Source organism: Ambystoma mexicanum, chromosome 1q (genome assembly GCF_040938575.1).
Source record: "Ambystoma mexicanum isolate Mex_15411 chromosome 1q, UKY_AmexF1_1, whole genome shotgun sequence".
NCBI classification, from domain to species: Eukaryota; Metazoa; Chordata; class Amphibia; order Caudata; family Ambystomatidae; genus Ambystoma; species Ambystoma mexicanum.
The window spans coordinates 614,162,857-614,185,418 of record NC_090922.1 but is presented as its reverse complement, the minus strand read 5'-3'; the positions used below and the strand labels follow the sequence as shown (position 1 = coordinate 614,185,418).

The following is a 22,562-nucleotide window of genomic DNA, read 5'->3' as shown; positions in this document are numbered from 1 at the left end:
CACAAGGAACTGGACCCCCCTGCGCCCATCTAGTTGATGGCACGCACACCAGTCCATAAGAGGAATACACACATAGCAGTCACATCGTGTGTCTCCATTCATGCATGGAAATGTGGTTGAAATGAAGAAATAAATGCATGCTATGGTGTCAATGAATGAGGTCCCATATGATGTGATGACTTACACATACATTGTTGCCCACATGTAGGTGATGCAGGCTATCCCTTGAAGAGGTGGCTCCTTACCCCAGTCCGGAACCCACAGAACAGGCACGAGGAGGACTATAATCGTGCACATACACACACCCGTGTGGTGATTGAGCAGACATTTGGCCTCTTGAAGGCACGGTTTTGCTGCCTCAGCAGGTCTGGTGGGGCACTCCTATACCGCCATGAGAAGGTGGCAAAGATCATCATGGCATGTGTAATGCTACACAATATGTGCATCAGACGGAATGTGCCCCTTCCCCCTGACGCTGAACTGCAACCACCTGACGATGAGGATGAGGAGGGTGGGGATGGGGCAGCACCTCAGGGAGGCAGCGATGCACAGGAGGGACGTGACATGCGTCAGACTCTGATCAACCAATGTTTCTAGCACACATGGACGGGGAGTGTGACATGGAGATGGCACTCAGGGCACTAGGTGTGTCAGGGTCATGGACACTGTAGACTGTCCACCAATAAAGCACATGTACGCAATAAGCAATGTCCACACAATTGTGAGTTACCAAAATGTGTATTGAAGAATTATGACAAAGGGAACAAGCCCTCCACCCCACACACCCTCTCCGCCCTCCCCCCTCAACTCCCCCACCCACACTCTCCCCCCTTCCCCCTCAACTCCCCCACACACCCTCTTCCCCCTCAACTCCCCCACACACCCTCCCCCCCTCGCCCCCTCAACTCCCCCACACATTGTGTGCAGTAGCGTGCACCAGTGGTCCACATGGCACCAGTATGCATGGCTGTGCCTACTGGCCTCCCCCTCTTCCAGCACCAGGTGCTCCCCTGTCCGATCTGCACAGGTTCCTGCCAGACCTCCGCACGGGGCTGGTCCTGGTTGAACTAGCAGTTGATGATGTACCCGGTTGTTCAGAAAACTGTGGTGGACGCATGGCCTGCATTGCTGCCACCATCTCAGAGAGGACGTGCCGCACTGCTGCCAATTCGGCACAAATGTCCTTCGAGGATGCCTCAATAGCTGATTTCAAAGATGCAGCACATTCCTGGATGTCATCCCTTACACTCCCACATTCAGTTATGTGCTGCGTCAACAGGCCAGTGAGCTCCTGTTGGTGCCTCTGAATATCCTGGATCCCCTCTTGGGTGGTTGGGGCTGCGGTGGATCTTTGAGGGGTTTCCAAAATACTATGTTCCTCGGGCACAGTTGGCGTGGTCCTGGGAGTTGCAGGCCATGAATGATCCGGAGACAGCCAGTGCATGCTGGTGTCGCGCATGCTGCATGGGGACAGTTGTGGGGAATGCAGGGGGCCTGTGGCGGGAGTTGCAACATGCAGCTGATCCTCTTCCTCATCATCAGAGACTGCTGCTGTGGCAGCTGTCTTGGCCACTGTGCTGCTTGCAGCCGATGCAGTCCCTTCTGCCGCTGCCACTTGGGTGCTGGTGGCTGTTGTGGGCGCTGTAGTGGGGGCCGTAGAGCACAATGGTGCTGTGGCCTGTGGTGTTGTCTTGGCCTTCCGATGAGGCGCCGGTTGGCCTATGCCCCTTGAAGTGGAGGGGCGGTGTTGTCGCTCCTCGGCCCTGGCCTTCTTACGTGGTGTGCCATCTTCCTCCCTGCTGTCCTCATCACCACTGTCTGATTGCGTGCCTCTGGGGACCAATAGAGGGAGAGGGTTAATGATGGGTCTACAGGCATCGGGCATGCATTGGGGTGGCTGCATCCATATGGAATGGCAGATGATTGACATTGGGGGAGTGACATACGGGTTGCTTGGCTTTTGGGTGGGTGATGCATGGAGGTGTCTTGCCTTACACATGTGGGGTGCATTCAGCATGTGGACAAAGGGATGCTCTGCACTGCCTGTAGGCAGTCTTGTACTCATGTGTCTGGTGGACCCTGATCTACATCATTGCACTGTCAGTTCAGGTGGACATCATCGTGGTGGTATTAGCCTTGTATCATTTGGGACACCTACCTGCATCGGCCGATGACGGTGCTCCTCGCTCCATGTCCCCGACTCTGTGAATTGACTCTGCCCCTATGGTGGTGGCGCATATCTCCTTCCACGGTTGTAATTTGATGGGGGACTCCGCACCTCCACCTGTCGGCATCCCCATGTTGCGGTTTGCAGAGAGTATGCTGCGTACGCGTAAATGCAGGTCATCCCAGCTCTTACGGCATTCTTTTGGTGTGCGGGGTTTGCTGCCAACAGCGCTGACTTTCTGGCTGACCTCCGCCCAAATCTGGTTTTTGTGCTGCAGTGCTGGACGGGACATCTCGTTTGAGAAGACCTCATCTGCATGCTCCTGCGGTGTCTCAGCTAGCATTGTCAGCTCCTCTCTGGAGAAGTGCTCCTTGCGCTGGCGATCTCCCATTTTCTTCACAGCTTTTGGCATGGTTAAATGCAAAAGGTAGTGGTGGAGGTGTGTAAGAGTTCCGGGGGTCAGATGACTTCTGGTTGTGGTGGATGGCAATGGATTGTGTTTTTAAACATGGCCGCCGTGCTCTTTCGCGTTCCTGTGCGATGACGCTACTTCCGGTTCCGCTTGTTAACAGTCACTGCTAATAGCGGTAACCGCTATTAGCGGTGACCGCTAATGCCGAAGGCTTGGATGCTGGAGGAGCTATTTCCACTTCAGTGCCGGTGCCGGAAAGGGGGTTTTTTCGGGGCAAAGCTCGTGCCTGCGAATTCGTAATGGGCCGCTTTTAGCGCTCTATTACCAGCACGGATACAGTAATTGCGCCATGCCGGTAATGACCGGTACTTAGCGCCCGGGTCGTAACGAGGGCCATTGTCTTACAATCCAGCATTGCTGCACAGTTTGACTCGGTTTGTCTTGCTTAAGCACATTTCACCACATGTATACATTACACTCCAAATGGTTTAATACACAGCTGCTTTGAAAAATAACTCCCAAAGATGAGCACAGCGTGAAAGGGATGTGCTAGCACTTGCGTGCATTGACAATTACACAACAGACTTTTATATTTCTGATAAAGTCTAGTCCAATGTTTGATGAACATACAGAAAGACTGCTCACACATTTTCATGATATTTTACACAGTAATTCAAGTCTGATTCCTGATGCTTGGTCCCGCATGAGTTGCGGTTTTCATGGAGAGAATTCACTTCTTTCTTCATGCCGCAGGGCAGACCCTGTTTTCAATCGGGTGACCCACGCCAGTGTTAAGGAAATTCAAACTGCCCGGCCGTGCCTCGCACACCTCGAGCCAGGGGGCAGTTCAATAGTTCCACAAAAGGCAAAGAGGCAGGAAGGGCGGCTGAAAAAAAAAACAAAGAACACCTCTCGGCAATGGCTATGGTTTCTTTTTATTGTCCGTGAAGGTGTTTGCATTGTATAAACAAGTGAGGAAGGGAGATAAGGCTTGTGCGACAGGGGGTCGCAGAGGGGGGTTAGAGGGAGCAGACAGAAGAGAAGGAGAGTGGATGGCTAAGGGACCAGCCCAGGGAGAGAAGCCAACTCGGCGTGAGGAGGGAGATGGAACATACTGTTGCAAACAAAAAGGCGAGAGAAATAATTGGAGATTAAGGGAGATTGGGGGTGGAAGAGTTTATAATCAAGGGGGGAGATGAAGTGAAGGGAGATGGTTGGGGGTTTGCGTAAGAAGAGAAGAGCTGCTGGGCGGGTTCAGATGAGGGGGCAAAGAGGCGAAGAAGCGTGGGCGATGGGAGGAATAGATCAATGGAGACTAGGAGGAGGCGGGTATGTGTCAAGTGAGTGATCGCTAGATAAGAGGTGGGGTGACCCAGGGCCTGCCCTGCGGCACCTCTGCGGCCACCGCATGCCAATTCCGGATTGTTGGTGGTGTGTCGAAGCCCACACATCCGACCTTAGCCCTCGCCAGCGGCGATGACGCGGCCACAGGCGAGGGCTGGGAACCATCGACCACACACACGCCGCATCAACCCCCATGCACACACACGCCCACCCCCCACCTACTCACCCACAGCCACTGTCTGCCACCCTAAGACTGTGTACTCAATGGGCCTTGCCTGCACACAACCAGGAAGAGCTCAGGAGCGTGCACACGTCATAGAGGAACTGAAACCAAACCACGTGAAAAATGGTTGAAGATAGCATCCGTCCCCTCCTCTGATTGGACGGATGCTAGAGGTCACAAGAGATTGACAGAGGTCGCTAGCCAATCAGCAGCAGTCGCTCTTGCGACCTCTGGTGACCCCTAAATGACGTCCCTGCCTGGACACCGACCTGTTCACATCCAGGCTAAACACGCAGATTCCCAAGTTTTTCAGCTGGAGGATAGACCCAACAGCAGCAGTGATGGATGCATTTCTGCAGCAGTAAAAGGGAGAGGTCCACTACGCCTTTCCCCCGTTCATCATGCTGACGAGGGTTCTAGCGAAGGTCCGCAGAGAACAGGCAGAGTTAGTGCTTGTAGTTCTGATATGGAAGTCCCCGCCGTGGTTTCCAGTAGTGATGGAACTTTCCGCGGATTTCCCGAGAGTGATCCCTCACAGGTTCGACATTCTTCGGGGCCCGAATGGCCAGCTCCATCCTCTAGTAGTGGGAGGCATGCAGCATCTCATGACATGCAGGGTTTCGGGACGAGATTGCGGCTGCCAGGCATTTCGTAATTCGCTGCTGAGTGTATTAAGAGACTCCTGGGTGCCTTCCACCATCAGGAGCTATTGTGCTGTGTGGAACAGCTGCAGCGCATATTGTGCAAGATTTATTGTTAATTCCGTTTCAGCCCCTGTAGTGCAGGTATTGAACTTAGCAGAAAGATTTCAAGAGGGTTGTGCCTACAGAACGATAGGAGTGTACAGATCCGCTATCTCGGCGGGACACGATAAGATAGATGAAAAATAGTCAGGAGAGCACCCAGCTATTATATGTCTATTGAGAGGCATTAAGATGTGGAAGCCTCCTGAAACCAAATATTCGGTCCTTTGGGATGTGCAGGCAGTTTTTCAACTGTTTTCCTATCTTGGCCAGATAATAGGGATATTTCCTGATCTCAGCTTTCAGGGAAATAAGCCATGCTTCTATGTCTCATAGCTTGCAGGAGAGTCTCTCATGTCAAGGCCTTAGAAGTTGACAGGAAAATATTTTAAACGGAGGGAGTAGCCTTTAATGTGGCTAACAGGACTACGTCAGATTCTACGATTATATCTTACCCATGCTTTCCCAATAATAGCAAGTAGTGCGTAGCACAGTGTATCAAAGACTACGAGGCAGCCACAGCAGAGATTGGACCTAGAGGTGTCGATCTGCTATTGATTGCGCGATGAAAGCCTTTCCACACTGTATCGACAGCCACAATTGCCAGATGGCTTAGAGAAGTAATGTACTGGGCAGGCATTGATTTATCACAATTTAGGTTGCATTCAGCGAGAGGCGCAATGGCTTCTAGAGCGTTCTTCGCAGGGGTCCCTTTACAAGTTATTATGAAGTCTGCTGATTGGTCAAAACCTTTTATTTCAAGCCTATGCCCCAGATAGTGAGTAGAGTGATTGACAGCTTTGGACAAGCATAATGCTCGCCTCCTGGCTCAACATAGAATGAAGATTGCCTATGCTGAGAGCGCTGGACAGTCTTGATTCTATTAAAGACAAGGAAGCAAGCATTATATCCCGCCAAGGGGTATAATGAATGCTACTGTAAACTGCTTTGTTGCATGTCATATGCGTAAGACCCACCCATATGATTGTAGCTCAGTTTATTTCAGGAGATGAACAGAAGGTGACTTGAGCGGGGAAGGAAGTTCTAGAGGAGACTGTTTGGTAGATAGGACGCCAGACGGGAGCGTTCCAGTTTTTCTGTTGGTTGGAAAGTTGACTGTTGGCGTTTCAAGTTATATGGACATGCGCTGCCAAAGAAAGAGGAGTTGCGCTTTCAAAGGGTACTACATATAGACATGGGCCGAGCCTGATTGGGCAGAGGACAGAACTACGAGAAAGCAAAGAGTTATGGGGTTTTGTAGTTCTTGGAAACATTTTAATCTGCAGTGGAAACTACACCCCCTTTTTTGGTTTTAAGCCTTCAGAAAGGCGCAGGAGCAAACAAAAAACGTGTTGTTAAGTTTGTGAAAGTTAAAATGTTTGAATTTGAAATTGCTGTGAGAGCAGTAATAAAGAAAGGTAAGTATAATGCTCGCCTCCTTGTCTTTAATAGAATCAAGACTGTCCAGCGCTCTCAGCATAGGCAATCTTCATTGTCTTTTAATACAATCTTAATTCATCCTCAAGCTAAAGTACACTCAAGATTTGATTAAACTAGGCAATGCTCTTGCATATATTTAAAACACAAAATACAAAAACACATAAATATGTACATAAATCCAATACAGAAACCATACTTGAATTTCAAACATACATTCATAAAAAAAGAAATAAAACATAAAAAAAGATCATCCAAACAATTTCTCCAGTTTCTCTTATCTGTTTTACAATGTGTTTACAAAATGTTCAGTTCAAAAAAGTCACTCTAACTGCTTTTAATGACTGATGATTCCTTCAACAATGGATGTCCTCTTTTAGGACGTGGCTGTACCAGAGGAGGTCAAAGAGCAAGGAGTTGCAGCTGGCTTATGGTGGCTGATTCTGTCCTGCAAAGATGCTGCAGCCATACAAATATGTCCACTCTGTATAGGAATTTGAAATAGTATTCTTGCTTTTGTCAGGTGCCAATGCAGCGTTCTAAGAGCAGAAGATATATCATCTTCGTGTTGGGTGTTGGTCAGCACTCCTGTTTCCTTATTCCTAAGCACTTGAAGTTTGACAACATTTCCTCCTCTCTGGGCCATACCAATTCACAATTACAGTAATCAGTTTTTGAGCTGACGCCAAGCTAGTGCTATCATGACCTTGTCTTCTTATGATAGAAAGGGTCTCATCACGAGTTGGGCAGTAGCCCTTAAATGCGGCGGTAAAGCTATTACAGCCGCATTTAAGTTGTAGCCCAATCATGATTTGGGCGGAAAGAGGGACGTTTACCTCCAGCTTTTTGCTGGAGGTAAAAATGTCCCCTTTCTGCGCCAGCGCTAATAGCGCCACCCCAATCCCATTCCCAATGGGGAATGGGGATTTACCACTGTTTGTGATCCGGTGCTAATAACACTGGACCAAGTAGCAGTAACGCTATTTTCATTGGTGGTATCTCGGCTCACTTACTGCCAGGATACCGCCAACCTTGTGATGAGGCCCAAAGTATTGAATCTGTCATAAGGCTACCGCTGCATTTGCCTGGTTCAACATCGACCTCGTGGAGTCAAAAAATTCATCTAACATCATGAGAAGTGAAAATCTTTAAGTAGAAGAAATCTTAGCAAAAATAAAAATTGCATGGGCCTACAAAATGTGTCCTGTTGAATTGAGGCCGCCTTTTAAAATATCTTTAGAAGTAGGGGAATATTGGAAATAGGCTTTTAATTGCTGCCACGTAGTTGTGAATTTATACATTTGAATCACATTATCACATGAAAAAAATGAGATATCGATTTTGTTCATGAGATGTGTCCTCTCCATAGTGCACACGTCTGTGCAGATGAATGTATTGTATCTAGTTCTCTTCGTATGGTCTCACATGCTACTTTTCTGGCACATGTGCCCACAACACTGTACAGTTTTGCCTATAATGTTGCTTGTAACTGCAGATTCCAGAGCGGAAAATGACTTGTTCCCTCAAAATATATTCTGACAGAAGTCTTTCTTCACCTTTTAACATGTTTTATTTCATCGCTTGTACTCTTTTTCAGAACAAGTTTTGCCCTCCGTTCCAGAGTCTGTTACCCCCAGGAAATATTCCCTCCCTCATGTGGTGGTCTGCTTTGGAGCAAGGGGACAGATGGTTCGTGTGTGCCCCAACTACCCAGCTGATGGGCAGCCAGCAGTTGTGGAAATACACAGCTTGGAGGTAACAGCTTGGAGAATTCAATCGGCGCACAGGAGGCAAGTGTGGGGGTGGAGGCATCGAATATATTGGGTGTTAACACAGAAATGTACCTTTTGTGAGAACCTCTGCTAAAGAAACTTTCCTGATATAATAACCTCTGATATGGGATGTTCCCACTATAATACATTTATGGAGATTCTCTGGCATAGGCCCCTTCATGCAGACTCCTCATGCCCCTGGTATATCAGCCTCTGGTACAGAGGCTACCTGATGTAAGAACCTCTGAAATACGACCTTCCTGGTAAAGACACTCTGATATAGATCCTCTGGTATAAGAGCTTCCCAGCCCCTGGTGTTGTATAGCTTTGGACGCAGAGGTTCTCCAGGTATATATGCACTGCAAAGCACATGTTATAAGAAACTGTGATGCTCTAAAGTGTATAAAAGCCCTAATACAGAGTCTGGCCTGGTATCAGACCAAATGATACCGAGTATCCTCTCCGCCTCTGGTGTAAAATTCTCTGCTACTGAGTCTGTTCTGGTATAAGACCCTCTCCCAGGTAAACAAACCTCTGATAGGAAGTTCCCTGAACACTGAGAACCCCCTATTATTAGACTCTCTGGAGCAGGAAGCCCTGATTCAGATGAATCTCCTCCTAGACCGTCACTCATGATCCAGGGTACTCAGTGATTTTTCATGGATGTCCTTTTTCCAAGGTAGTCTTTAGACACCTATATCAAAGCAATGGATGTTTCTGTTTCAGACTTTAAAAGGCAACCTTTTGGCACAGAGACATATAGTACTATACGAATTTCTTATGCATAGATGCCACCCAGTGAAAGAATCATTTGATGATCGGACACCCCTGATAGAGCAATGTATAGGAAAGAACCTCTCCTGGTATGAGAACACTACCAAGAAGGACTCACCCTGGATAACAGAATGCAAGTCCGAAAAGCTAATAGCTGACAGTCATAATTCCTGCAGGTTTCAGAAATATATCAATGAGATATGGTACTCATAAGACTAATTCTGTATGTAAATAGATTAATCCTAGACCCCCACCAGTTGAATGACCACTCTGGTTAGGGAAACTTTTTGGATGCTGTCGAACACTTGATAGATACCAACATGTGCTGATAGCCAGTTCATTTTTCATTGTCTTATTTGGTGGATATGCAGAAAGTATAATGTGCCCTTTTTCCCATAGGTGATTCTTCATGACACACCAGAGCAGGAGGAAATGCGTGTCTTCTCTGGGCCGCTCATCAGGTAACCCAACATGCCTCAATTTCCACCTGCTGCCCAATGGTGAGATGTGGGATAAGACGAGGTGTGATATTCAGTGACAGGCCTCTGACCTCACATAGGTCCCAGTGATTCCACCCTGCAAAGAATTTAAGGGCAGCCAAATCTGCTGTACAATGAAACCTGGGTTAAACTTTTCACCCCACAGGAAGAAACCAGGTATATCGGGTCTAATTGCAAATTTGGGGGGAATTCTTTGTTAATTCCACAAAATTACCAGCAAACTAATTTACATTTAACACCTCTCGTTCCTGCGGATTTACCATGAGATTACAAGTGGTGGTAACAGTATTTTAATCCCCATTTTTGTAGTTCATAGGTCTCCATGCTGATTCTTTCGGATTCACCTGGAAAGTTAATTATTCCATGGTTTATCACCCGATTTTGGAGTTAAAGTGGAGGATTCACCTTTAACTAAATGCTGGCTTCATCTCACTAATAGGAGTTAGGCAGTGCAGTAAAGTTGGCAGTAATTCCGTTACCACCAAAACAAGCAGCAGTAATGGAAATTTAGCTACTGCATGAGGACTATGTAGGGGTCCAACTGCTTACCCCTAATGCAAAGAACATATTCATAGAAATATAACACCACATATATTACCACCTATGTACCTGGAGTTAAAAATACTCACACGTTTTTAAACAAATAACACAAGTTTACATCAATGTGAACTTCTTGTTCATTCAAAAATATTTAACAAACATTCTTCTTCAAACACCTCATAAATTCCTAACTCAAGTTGATATTTGTTTACTCCAATAATCCAAAAATATTTTAACAAGATGTGGTGTCCATAGAAAAATATTTATTCAGAGAGTTTATTCTATAAAGAGTTTTGCATTGGCCAACAAAAGTGTTGAACTGCACCCTTACTTCCTGGTCGCCTATGGCAACCAACGTGGACACATCAGTACCAAGGTGCCTTGAAACATCTGTCCGCTTAATTAGGTGGAAGGGTAGCTTGGCCGGAGTCGAGGATGATCTCCACTGTTATACCTGTGTGCTTCAAGATATGATTCCCCCTTCCAAGATGGCTGCCAGGTAGCTGTGCTCCTAACTGTGTGACACCTAAAATGGCCACCGAGCGTCCCGTACTGAAGCTCAAGGTACGTTCTAGTTCTGGTCCGCACAAGTCTGCTTCTTTCATTATAAAACAGCCAGAGAAACAGAGCGTGTTGTCACTGCTTAGATGTCACATTCAAGGGTTACCAGTCATTTGGTCGAAAACCAAATGGTCGAATGACCATTTGATCGAAGAAAAATGGTCGGAAAAAAAGGTCGAATTTTTTATTTTATGGGGGCGTTCCCCCTAACCCCCCTTTTTCTTTATTAAAAATATTTTTTAAGCAACCAAAACTTAAAAAATATATATAAATAAATAAAAAATTCGACCTTTTTTTTTCCGACCATTTTGATTCGATCAAATGGTCATTCGACCATTTATTTTCAACCATTTGACCGAACACCACATTCAAGTCTGTGGTTCCAGTCCACAGGTATTCTTAGGTACTTAGACTTTGTGGAGACAAGAGTTCTGTCCTGGTTGCACTTGGAGTTCCCAAGTCTGCGTTCAGTTCAAGTGTTCCCTCTGGCATAAGGGATACAGTTTATTGTTTTGCATGTGTTGTTGTAGCGTCTTGGAGGTCCCAAGTCGGTAATTCTCCAATGACTGGGGTTTTATTCTGAAACTCAGTTTTGTGCTGCAGTGAGACATGCAAGGAGAGAATCTCCTAAATCCGCTATTTGGTTGTGTGAGAATAACAGAACAGAACTGGCACTCTGGATGGTTCTAGCCTGACACATCAAGAGATCAATCAGGTATTCTCTCCTTATGTATGACACCCCAGTTTGTGTGTGGTGTGTTAATAAGTTATTACTTTGCAAACCCCATACAGTTTCCTAAATCCTTTACCTTTGTCACCACTACAGCTCCTGAGTAGGGGATCCGGAGTAACGCATGGAAAGGGGGCGCAGCCATTAAGACGCCCCTGCACTGTGTCAACCGCCTGTTTTCCTGTATGTTCTATTAGGAGTCAGGGGGTTTACATTGTGACAGAGGTGCTCGTTTTTCATGGTTCCCAAGGACCCCTCATGCAACTGAGAATGGGCACGATCCACACAGAAAGGGTGGCTAATAAAAATAGGACGTAACCTTTGAAATATCAGAAAAATCGCAACAGAAACTCTTGGATACACTTATATTTATTGTAGAATACAATGTCAATTCATACATAATGTACCAAGCACCAAATGAAAAAATCTTAAAAATCCAAAAGGAAACACTTGGATACAGTTATATTTATTGCAGAATATGATGTCAATTATGACAAAATGTACAAAGCACCAAAGATACATTTAAAATGGTTGTCATTGGATACAATATTTTAGAGAGGAACTGATGATTATGTGTTCTGTCCTGTCACTTAGGCAAATCACTTGAATTGGCATTTGGTGTTTGGTTACCACCAAAGCCCAAAGGGGTACTGAACTGAGACCAAGAACTACATCAGTTGCTTGTGTGCTTGGATGGCCTTTAGTAGGCTTTTGGCCTTTCAAGAAAGTTAACTTTGCTCTTGGACTTTGGGCGGTTGCTTGCAGATAGCTATTCCTTTGTCAGCATAAACAGAGTTTATTCCCAGGTACTATGCTGCCTCCCTGGGGTTTAAAGTACATTCTGGCTAATCATGTTCAGTACTTCATTGCTTCTTCTGCTTTCCCTATGCTTTATGTTTGTTCCCCAGGTTATGGCATTCCTCACTGTATTATGATGTTGCTTCCTTATGCCTGGGCTGCCTGTTCAACATTTATGTCCATGTCTATCTTTGTGTGCTGGCTTCCATGGGTCTTGTGTTAATTTCCCTACTTGTGCTCTGCCTCCCTTAGACTTGCATTAATTCTCATGGTTGTGTGCCGCTTAATCTGGGTTTCTCTCTCACTCAATCCATTGTGTACTGGTTCCCAGTGTCTTGTGTTCCTTCTGCCAGTTAAGCGATGCCTCCCTGGGTTGTTATAGTTATTCCATAGTGGTGTGCTGTCTCCCTGTGATTACGTTAGGTGCCTGACTCTGTCCGAAGTCATGGAGGAAACCCTGAGGCCTAAGGAAGCAGGCCAACCAGGGCCTAAGTGCCTGAGCCATGTGCCACCTGAAGGCAGTAGAGAGGGGAGTACCAGAGCCCCCCAGTCCATGCTCCCTCTCTGAGTCTGATGACATAGGCTTCAAAGATCTAGATTATGGCAGAGTTCCTTTGCGCCGTTCTGAAAAACCTATTCTCCATCAATACATGCATTCACTGAAACTATGGCTCAAAAGCAGGTTGAGTTACTCTCTCATGTGGTTCCATATGTCTAATGGGCCGATTGGCAAAGTTATCTCCTAAAAATTGAGAGATCTTATTTGGAAACCCCCAAAGCGAAAGCATTTGCACTGCATGCTCCTGTATGCGAGAAGGGACTCTTGCAGATAAATGTTGAAGATACATCCCAAGACCAGAAAAGATTATGATGTGTTTTGCAGTACCACAAGATCCCCTGTACTTGCAGCGATCCCTGCAGTCTCTCACAAAACTACTACCAAAGATCACAGCTGTCACAAGATAAGTTGGATCTGCAGGAGGCCAAGATACAGATTCATATTGAAACAGAGATTTATTAGACATCGTCACAGAGTTGGGGCAAATTAACCTCATGCAAAAGTTTAATAATAGGATGGCTTTTTCTTGTGTTTAACAGGTTCAGCCTAGCTTGCAAATCCCAGTTCATAGCACCTCCCTGGAAAGACGTCAGTTGCAGTCACTCAGAGCCCTGGTGTTTTGAGTTTTCTAATACTTCTTTGTGTCTCCTTTCTCGATAGTCTATGGTCCTCTTCTCCTCATCCTCATCCCAAAGAAGACCCAATGAGTCCATATGCGCCACACCTTAGATTGTAAAGAGAGTAGAGGCTGAGGCTAAATAAGGCCTTGCAAAGCTTCTAGAGCATCTACTAGGAAGCTAGCAGCCTGTGGTAACTTTCCAGCTCAACCTCTACTTCCTGACACATCTCTGTCCTGAGTTTCCAGCATTGTGTTACGCTCACCTGGTATCCACAGGGACGCCCTTATGCCCTGATTGCTGGATTCCCCCTGGACCCTTCCCGATTCCGGATGGTGCCTTCTATGGAGGTCGGGCCTGAAAACACAGGAGGACTGGACTTAGGAACAGATTTCGTTTCCTCCCCCGTGTCCCCTGGATTCAATCTGATGGCCCACTCCTCACCTTGTTGTGATGTCTGGCGTGCTCTCCGTCCTGCCTTCTGTGCAGGGGCACGTAGTTTTCTGCGGGTTTGAGCGACCGAGTTAACTTCACTGGTGCTAACCCTTTCAAGTGTCTTTAAGGAGGTAAGACTGGTTATAGCAGTCTTAAAATGTCCTTGCTTTCCTTTCTTGCGATTAATGTCTTTCCCTTATTTATTCCCCCTTAGGTGCACGGAGGTTGGGTGGATGCACAGCTTGGATCGGGCTCCTACCAGGATGATGGATGCAGGAGCGTATGATGGATGGATGGTAGGTTAAGCGCGAAGTGCGGCGCGGTAATGTCTTCTTTGCTAACCTGTATTCTTTATTCCTTTTCAAGTCGCAATGGTCTTTCTGGGCGTGTGAAGATTTCCGGAGCGGAGCCGGCCAAGAAAATGCCCAGCCAGGTGAGGTTCTCATGATTACTGCCGTAAATGCTGTGAGTAACCTGTTTTAACGTTGTCCTTCTTTCTCTATACCTCCAGGTGCTTAGTTCTGGTGCGTGCGTGGTGTCCCGATGATGCTGCTGACTGGATGGAAGACCGCGAGCAGCAGGGAGACGGATAATCGACAGATGGGAAGCTGCAGGTAAGCAGAGCCTGCTAATGATGTTCTTTTGTCTCCTCTGCAGGTCCGCTGTTCAAGGATTGCCGGATTCTGGTCTCTGGACACGATCAGCGTCACAATGCTGGCTGCAGAATAACGCGAAGCACGTTCTGTAACTTTGGTGTGGTTTATATAGCCTTCTAGTAAAGTAGTCCAGGGAAAGTAGTCCGGGCAACCACACCCAAAACACTACACTGCATACTCTAGGAGAGTCAATGAGGATAGTGCAAGGCCCTTGGGGCCCCAAGTGAACCTTGAGTCTTAACCCTACCTCGCATGTGACCATGCCAGTGGGGTTTTGGGTCACGGGTCATGACAGCACTCCCCCCCAAGGCCCCTCCCAAGGCGATTCTCCTGCCTGGTCCAGGTTTGGCTGGAAAGTTTCGATGAAATAGTCTAATCAAACGCGGTGCATGAATGTTCTCACTAGGTTCCCAAGATATGTCTTGAGGGCCGTAACACTTCCAGTCGACTAGATAGTATAGTTTGGATTTGGTATATTTGGAATCCAGGATTTCTTTCACTTCGAATTCGGGTTCTCCATCAATCATTATGGATTCAGGTGGTGGCTTAACTCGTGTACCGCGTTGTACTGGTTTTAGAAGTGAGACGTGGAATACTGGGTGAATTTGCATGTTAGCTGGTAATGCTAGTTTAGCAGCTGCTGGGTTGATGATGGCTTTAACAGAATGAGGTCCCAAATAGCGAGGACGAAAAGTCTAGGTTCCTTTAAGAGGTATATATTTTGCGGCTAGACAAACCCTGTCTCCTACCTGATAGTCAGGGGCTTTTTTCCGATGTTGGTCAGAAAATCCTTTTTGCTTGTTTTTGGCTTGGATTAACTGTTCTGTTGCCTTTTTAAAGGCCTGCGTGATGTTTGCATGAAGAGTCTTTACTTCTGGCATTTCTAGACTGGGAGGGCTGTCTAGTTCGGAAGTACGTGGATGTCTGCCGTAGAGGGTATAGAAAGGTGTTTGACCAGTACTGGAATGCAATGAATTGTTGTAAGAATATTGGGCTATCCATAATACATCTCTCCAGGTTCCTTCGACTTGGTGCAGCATGCACCGTAGGTATTGTATGAGAGTCTGGTTGGTCCTCTCTGTTTGACCATCCGTTTGGGGGTGATGGCTGGTGGATAGTCATATGTCGATTTGAGCCATAGAGCAGCACTTTTTCCTGAAGTTAGATACAAATTGGCTGCCTCGATCAGAGACCAGGACTAAAGGGAATCCATGCAGTTTGATAATGTTTTCCAGGAACACTTTTGCTAGATGGGATGCATCTGGGAGTCCTTTGAATGGGATAAAGTGTGCCATTTTCGAAAATAAGTCTACTACTACTAAAATGGTGTTGAACCCTTGGCTGGGAGGCAAATCGGTAATAGAGTCGAGAGAAAGTGTGTGCCATGGTGCAGGAGGAATTTCTAATGGTTGCAGGAGGCCAGCTGGTTTTTGTTTTAGTGACTTGTTTTGTGCACACACCCCACAGGTTTGAACATATTGGATGACATCTCGACGCCAAGTGGGCCACCAATAATTGCATTTCACTTTGGCTAGGGTTTTGGCAATTCCGGGATGACCTTCTATCAGAGAATCGTGATAGTCCGAAATGATTAGTTGTTGTAGCTCTGTTTTAGGCACATACAGGCGTTCATCAAAATATGGCAGTGGATTTTTAACAGTGTATTGTTTTCCTTTGGTATGCCATTCCAGTAGTTCGTTAGGGGTTATTTCACGTTGGATCACGTTTCTAAGCTCAGTTTGTGTTACAGCTGTGCTGAGGCCTAAGAGCTTGTCCTCAGGAATAATGGCTACTGGATCTGTGGTTGCCTATACTTCCTCATCGATGCCCATGCGAGATAGTGCGTCAGCTTTCCCGTTTCTTACGCCTGGTCGATAGTGATCACATAGTCATACTCGGCGAAGAAAAGGGCCCATCACAATTGGCGTGAGGATTGTGCTTTTGATGTTTGTAAATATTGTAGGTTCCGATGAGCTGTGATTACCGTGACCGTATGCCTGCCCCCCAAGAGGTAATTTCGCCATGCTTTGAAGGCGGATTTTATAGCAAGCAGTTCCTCATCGGTGATGGCATAATTGAGTTCAGGGGGTGTGAATTTTCGTGACCAGAAGGCCACGGGGTGCAATTGGCCAGTTTCAGGGTCCCTCTGAGAAGGGACCGCTCTCATAGCCATGCTGGAGGCATCCGTTTCCACGATGTAAGGAAGATCTAGACGAGGATGTCGTAAAATCGGGGCTGAGGTGAACCTTTCCTTAAGTTCTTGGAAGACCTTTTCGGCGTCTTCTGTCAACATGAAATTTTTATTGTTTTTTCGTAGAAGTAACATGATCGGATGCACAATCTGAGAGAAATCTGGAATGAACCAACGGTAGAAGTTTGCAAAGCCTAGCATGCTCTGGACCCCTTTTAACGAGGTCAGAGAAGGCCATTTAAAAATGGCATCCACCTTGTGTACATCCATTCGGATGCCTTTCTGAGTAAGAATGAAACCAAGAAATTCTACTTCGGTTACGTGGAAAAAGCATTTTTCAAGTTTTGCATATAGTCGATGTTGGCGCAGTTTGGCAAGGACAGCGTGGACATGCTTGACATGGTCTTGTTTCAAGGTTGAATACACTAGGATGTCGTCTATGTAGACCAGGGCGCAAACATTGATCAATTCCCTTAGGAAGTCGTTCATAAAGTATTGGAACACCGCCGGGGCATTACAAAGTCCGAAAGGCATTACCCGGTACTCAAACAACCCATATTTGGTATGGAAGGCCGTTTTCCATTCATCTCCTTTTTTAACTCGGACCAGGTGGTACGCTCCTCTGAGGTATAACTTAGTATAAATCTGGGCATCTTTGACTTGATCCAGCATCTCGGGAATAAGTGGCAGGGGGTAACGGTTCTTCACAGTGATCTGGTTCAATCCGCGATAGTCAATACAGGTTCTCAAGTCCCCTTCCTTCTTTGGTACCAAGAATAGGGGACTGGCTGCCGGTGATTTAGATGGGCGAATGAACCCATTTGCCAAGTACTGGTCCATATAGGATTTTAGATGGCGGTTTTCTGGTTCTGTGAGTGCATAGATTCTGCCACAAGTGATCTGTGCACCAGGTATGAGGTCAATCTGACAGGCATAGGACCTGTGCGGCGGTAGTGTATTAGCTTGTTCCTTCTGGAACACATCCTGGAAATCCTGGTATTCTTCAGGGAGAGTACTAGTTGCGCCAAGTGTAGATATGCCGATTCTAGGACTCGTGGGAACATTGAACCTGGATTTGTTTTCTTGGAAATAACAGGTGGAAGCGCAATCACGAGGAAAAGACAATTTCCTTGCACACCAATCTATCCGAGGGTTATGAGCAACTAGCCATGGCATCCCTAAATTAGCTGAAACTGAGGTGCTTTGATGAGATCAAAGGAAATTGATTCCCGGTGTCCATCCTGGCACAGCAGGGTTATTCCTGCTGTACATTGGGTTACTGGTCCGGAAGCAATTTCTGTTCCATCCACCGTGGTTTCCGTTTCTGTGTTCGGCTTAAAACATAAGGGAAGCCCCATCTGTGCGACCAGATCTCGATCAATGTAATTCCCAACTGCTCCGTTGTCTATGTAAGCTTCAACGGTATGCATCCTTGAAGGTTGGTGGTGATTGATTAGGATCACTGGTATTGCAAAATGTGAGGTTGGTGGTTCATTCTTCTCACTCGACAAACTGACCTCTACTTTTCTCATCCTTTTCTGTAGCTCCCACAATTCGCTTGGGGTTTTTTATTGGACAGTCTTTTAGGAAGTGCCCTGATTGTCCGCAGTACAAACATAACTGCTGTTGCCTTCTCTTTTCTTTTTCAGCTTTTGTTAACGGTGGTCGTATGCCTCCGATTTGCATTGGCTCTGTGGTATTCTCTAACATGCGTGGAGTTGCATCCTTGGTTCAAAGATACACGGCCCGTGTATCTGATCTGGAAGGATCTGCTTTCCGATCTTGTAGTCGATGATCTACTTGCACCACCAGGTTGATACATTCACTACAGTCTCTAGGTGGATCAACCACCTGAGCCAAGACGTCCTTCAATTCCCCTCGAAGGCCTCGGTGAAACAATGTGGTTCTCTTGTCTTCAGGCCACCTTGTTTCAGCCACTAACCTATTAAAGGTTGCTATGTATGTTAGTAAGTCTTGATTCCCTTGCCGGAGTCATAAGAGTTTGTTGTCTACAGCTTGTTCATGGGTGTGTCGAGTAAAGAGCTTTTCCATTTCCCTTTGGAAACCCCCAAAGTCACGTAGTTTCGGATCATCATAGCTCACAAGTGGCACTGACCAGTCTGCTGCACTACCACTCAGATATGACAAAATAAATGCTACGCGTGCCTGATCGTTAGGGAATGCGCCCGGTCTGCAGAGGAAGTGAAGACGACATTGAAATGCCCAGCCAGGTGAGGTTCTCGTGATTACTGCCATAAATGCCATGAGTAACCTGTTTTAACGTTGTCCTTCTTTCTTTCTCCCTGCAGGTGCTTCGTTCTGGTGCGTGCTTGGTATCCCTATGATGCTGCCGACTGGATGGAAGACCGCGAGCAGCAGGAAGACGGTAATCGACGGTTGGAAGGCTGCAGGTAAGCAGAGACTGCTAATGATGTTTTTTTATCTCCTCTGCAGGTCCACTGTTCAAGGATCGCCGGATTCTGGTCTCTGGACACAATGAGCAACACGCTGCTGGCTGCAGAATAACGCGAAGCACGTTCTGTAACTTGAGTGTGGTTTATATAGCCTTCTAGTAAAGTAGTCCAGGTAAAGTAGTCTGGGCTACCACACCCAAAATACTGCACCGCACAGTTCGTTTCTAGGAACTAGGCTGTGTGGGTGCCTCCATGTTGGCTGCAGGCCTCCAATGAAAAAGTAGTCCCTTCAAGATTACTTTTTGCTTTATGTGGCATATGAATGTCTTTTTAAGCAGGATTAAGTGAGTGGATCACTGCTATCTATACCCAAGGTTTCTCATTCTTTTAAGCACATTTTCATAATATTCCTTGAGCTGAAAGCTTGAATAGTTTCCTATTATTTCTTTGCAGCGATGGATGGTTCTCTGCTCATTGTGTTGATGAGTGTAGACAGTGTACCACTTTTTGGTCCACCCCGCTATCAAGCACAAGTGGTCAGCATTCTTATAAAATTGGGTGTTTACCGGACAGATATTGCCTTGATGAAGGACCATACGTGGTCTGAAATGCATTGACTTTGATATTGGCAGTCTGATTGTTACTTCAAACGTTTTCTGACTTAATTTTTATGTTGCGATTCATCCTGTGGATGATTTCTTATGCTACTTTGCTTGATATTTGAATCAACTATGACAGGGTTATTAACCTCTTAGAATGTTGTCATCAATGTGGACATATTTTAAGTCTTTTGTTCTGTGTCACTTGTGCAAGGGTGGCTTAGTTGGCAATGTGAAAATTCACACTACTATATTTATTGTATTTCGGTATTAAGAAGGTGGTGCTCACTTCTTTTCAGTGTCCTGCTCTTGTGCCCCCATCTTCTCAATTCTCCCTCTAAGGAGGTGGTCTGTCGTCTGCGTTCAGCTTCTTTATAGGGGTAGGAACAATCCCATTGCTGACACCACATGTCACAGATGGCCTTAAGAACACCCACGCATCAAGAAACAGTGCACAGGTTTTTATTTATTTTAACCACTTACTTTCTTTTTTTATGATTGTGTTTGGGCTCATCAGAACCTTTCACATATTGAATTTTAACATTACAAAAGAATGAAAAAAACACATTCATACATACTTCATTTGTAAAAATAAAATAAAATACTTTTACCCAATATCCAAAAAATGGTCACATGCAGAACAGTGCGAACAAAAGTGCCTTACAAGAGAGGGCTAAGGGGACAGAAACGCCTGCAAGCTTCCAATCCAGCCGCCTCTATGACCACACTTAAAGAGTTTTTCAGGAAAAAAATGACGCTGGACGGACTAAGCCACCAAGATCTTTCGGACACAGAGTTGCTGGCAATAGTAGAAGATACCGCTACTCACCTCACAAGCTTAAATCTTCCATCTACGGGGACATTAATTCCAGGAGTGATTGCACAAACGAAACCTGCAACAACCACAAAGCCAACCACGCAAAAATGGCATTTTGGCAAGCCGCAGACCGATCAAGTCTGGATAAACGGGCTTGTCTCGCCAGAGGAGAAAACTAAAGGGGTGCATCAAATTCCTTTAGTGAGGCCCCTGTGCAGCCCAGAATTACCGTGCCAAGACAATGACAAACATCGAACAGCGTGGTTGGAAGGAGAAAACAAAGCGCAGGAGAGCCCTACTGAAAGGACAAGGGGTGATGCCCTTGGAGAGTTTGGAGAGCCGGTGTCTTCAGAAGATCTGCGAGAGTCGGTAACTCCTCTGGCCTTTCAATGGGATCGAGAGCTAGAAGAACAACCCACCCACCCAATCCGAGTCATAGGCAAGAGGAACAACCCCGCAATCCCGGAGCTAGCCGGGAGCAGGGACATAAGTACAAGAACTCCATCAGTCAACAGACACCTAAGTGAAATTTCCTCAAAGCCTCCTATTGAGTCCCCCAAAAGAAACTCGACCCCATGACAATCCTCTCAACAGTGACCATTGCGCTGGCCCCATTTGGGAAACTGTATGAATACCTCAATGACGCCTTAAAGGACCAGAGCATACTGATCGCCTTCATGCATACAAAGCTCAATTATTTGGAGGGTTTTGTAGCTGCTAAAATACAAGGCATTCCCACTGGGTCTGAATTTATATCAGAAGAGCGACCGTTGGGTCATGCTTCCTGGCCCAGGACACCAAGCTCACGAGTAACTGAACCAAAAACAGTCATGTCGCAGGGAACGCAGATGACGAGTCGGCCTCTCTGCATCAGGATGAAGCCCAAAGACAATACTTCAAGAAAGGGACCTGGATGAGAGGGAGTGATCTAACAGGACCTGAAGCAGGACCTAACCCTGTGGCTACCTCGCAAATTCAGAGGTATGGAGAGGCCCCAATTCAAACCAAGTTAACGAAGACCAACATCAGCAAGGGTAACGGCTCAATAGTGTCACGACCCTCAGCCCTGATCCCCACTGGCAAGCCCATTGGCCAGGTGGAATCAGGACTCGGATCGCTTATAAGGCCTGGCATCCACTTCACAGGCCCTCTTGGGGCCAGTCCTGGTGCCTTTGGCGCCAGGCTCATAAACAAAGATAGACATCTGCTTGTGGAACTACTTTTTAGGGCTTTCAGTCAACATGGAGGCGTCCACATAGCTTGATTCCTAGAACCTAGCTATGCTGTATAGTGTTTTGGGTGTGGTGGTCTAGGGACTACTTTACCTGGACTACTTTGCAGTGGCTATTTAAACGACACCCGAACAAGACAACACGCTTCGCGTTCTTTGCTACTAGCAAAGTGACGCTCACCGTGTCCAGCTTTCTCACGAGCCTGACGAATTCCGGACCTGCGGAAAAAACAAAGAACATCGTTAGCAGCAGAATCTTACCTGTAATCTCCATCCTTCACTGCTCGCAGCTCCGTTTGAAGATTTTGCCGCCCGGATCGAAGGACCTGAAAAAAGGAGAAAGACATTTTTAAAGGAGGTAGAAGAGACATTACAACCATGAAGCGCTTAGAGACTTACCTGCCTGGCTGATTTTCGACCGGCATAGCTCCAGAACTCCATCCGCGCTGGAGGCACACCGCAACCTACGAAAAAGAGAAAGGCACAGGTCAGTGAAGACAAGGCATCGCTGTGCTGTGCAAAGCGCTTCCTTACCGCATCATAGCGCTTTGGTGCGCCATCGTTTACCGGCAAGAACCAGCCTACCCAGTTCTCCAAGCGGACACTCCGCGCACCTAAGGGAGATAAAAAGAGACATTTTAGAACAGCGAAAAGACATGCATGAATAACAACTTCATAAACTCGCAATAACACCTACCTGAAAGACATTACTAGGGCCGCAGTCAGTGAAGTAACTGGACAGCACGCGCCCACCATAGACAACGCGCCCCTGCCCAGAGAGCAGGATGGAGAGCCCACCAAATCCGACAACCAGGTGAGAAGAGAACCCAGAGGGGCTGCAATCACAAAGGAGGTGAGAAAAACTTACCTTGGTCGTCCAGTCCTAACGTAGTCTTCATTTCCAGGCGGAATCCCATCGACACAGAGAACCACACCAGGGAACCATTGAGAAGGGCACCGGCGACCAACTAGCTGAGTGGCGTCCCCGTGGATATTAGGTGAGCGTAACAAATAGCCTTGAATCAGCTGGAAATCATCATGA

At 46.6% G+C, this 22,562-nt stretch overlaps 1 protein-coding gene across 3 annotated transcripts in view; it reads left to right on the top strand.

Annotated features, from left to right (window-relative positions):
• Window positions 1–22,562, top strand: part of SEC16B (SEC16 homolog B, endoplasmic reticulum export factor) — a 705,720-nt gene that overhangs the window by 302,315 nt on the left and 380,843 nt on the right. For all 3 annotated transcript variants that reach the window (XM_069641151.1, XM_069641150.1, XM_069641152.1), the window contains 2 exons: window positions 7,924–8,081; window positions 9,272–9,333. In XM_069641151.1, the coding sequence (XP_069497252.1) occupies window positions 7,924–8,081; window positions 9,272–9,333 (220 nt within the window). The remainder of the gene's footprint in view (window positions 1–7,923; window positions 8,082–9,271; window positions 9,334–22,562) is intronic.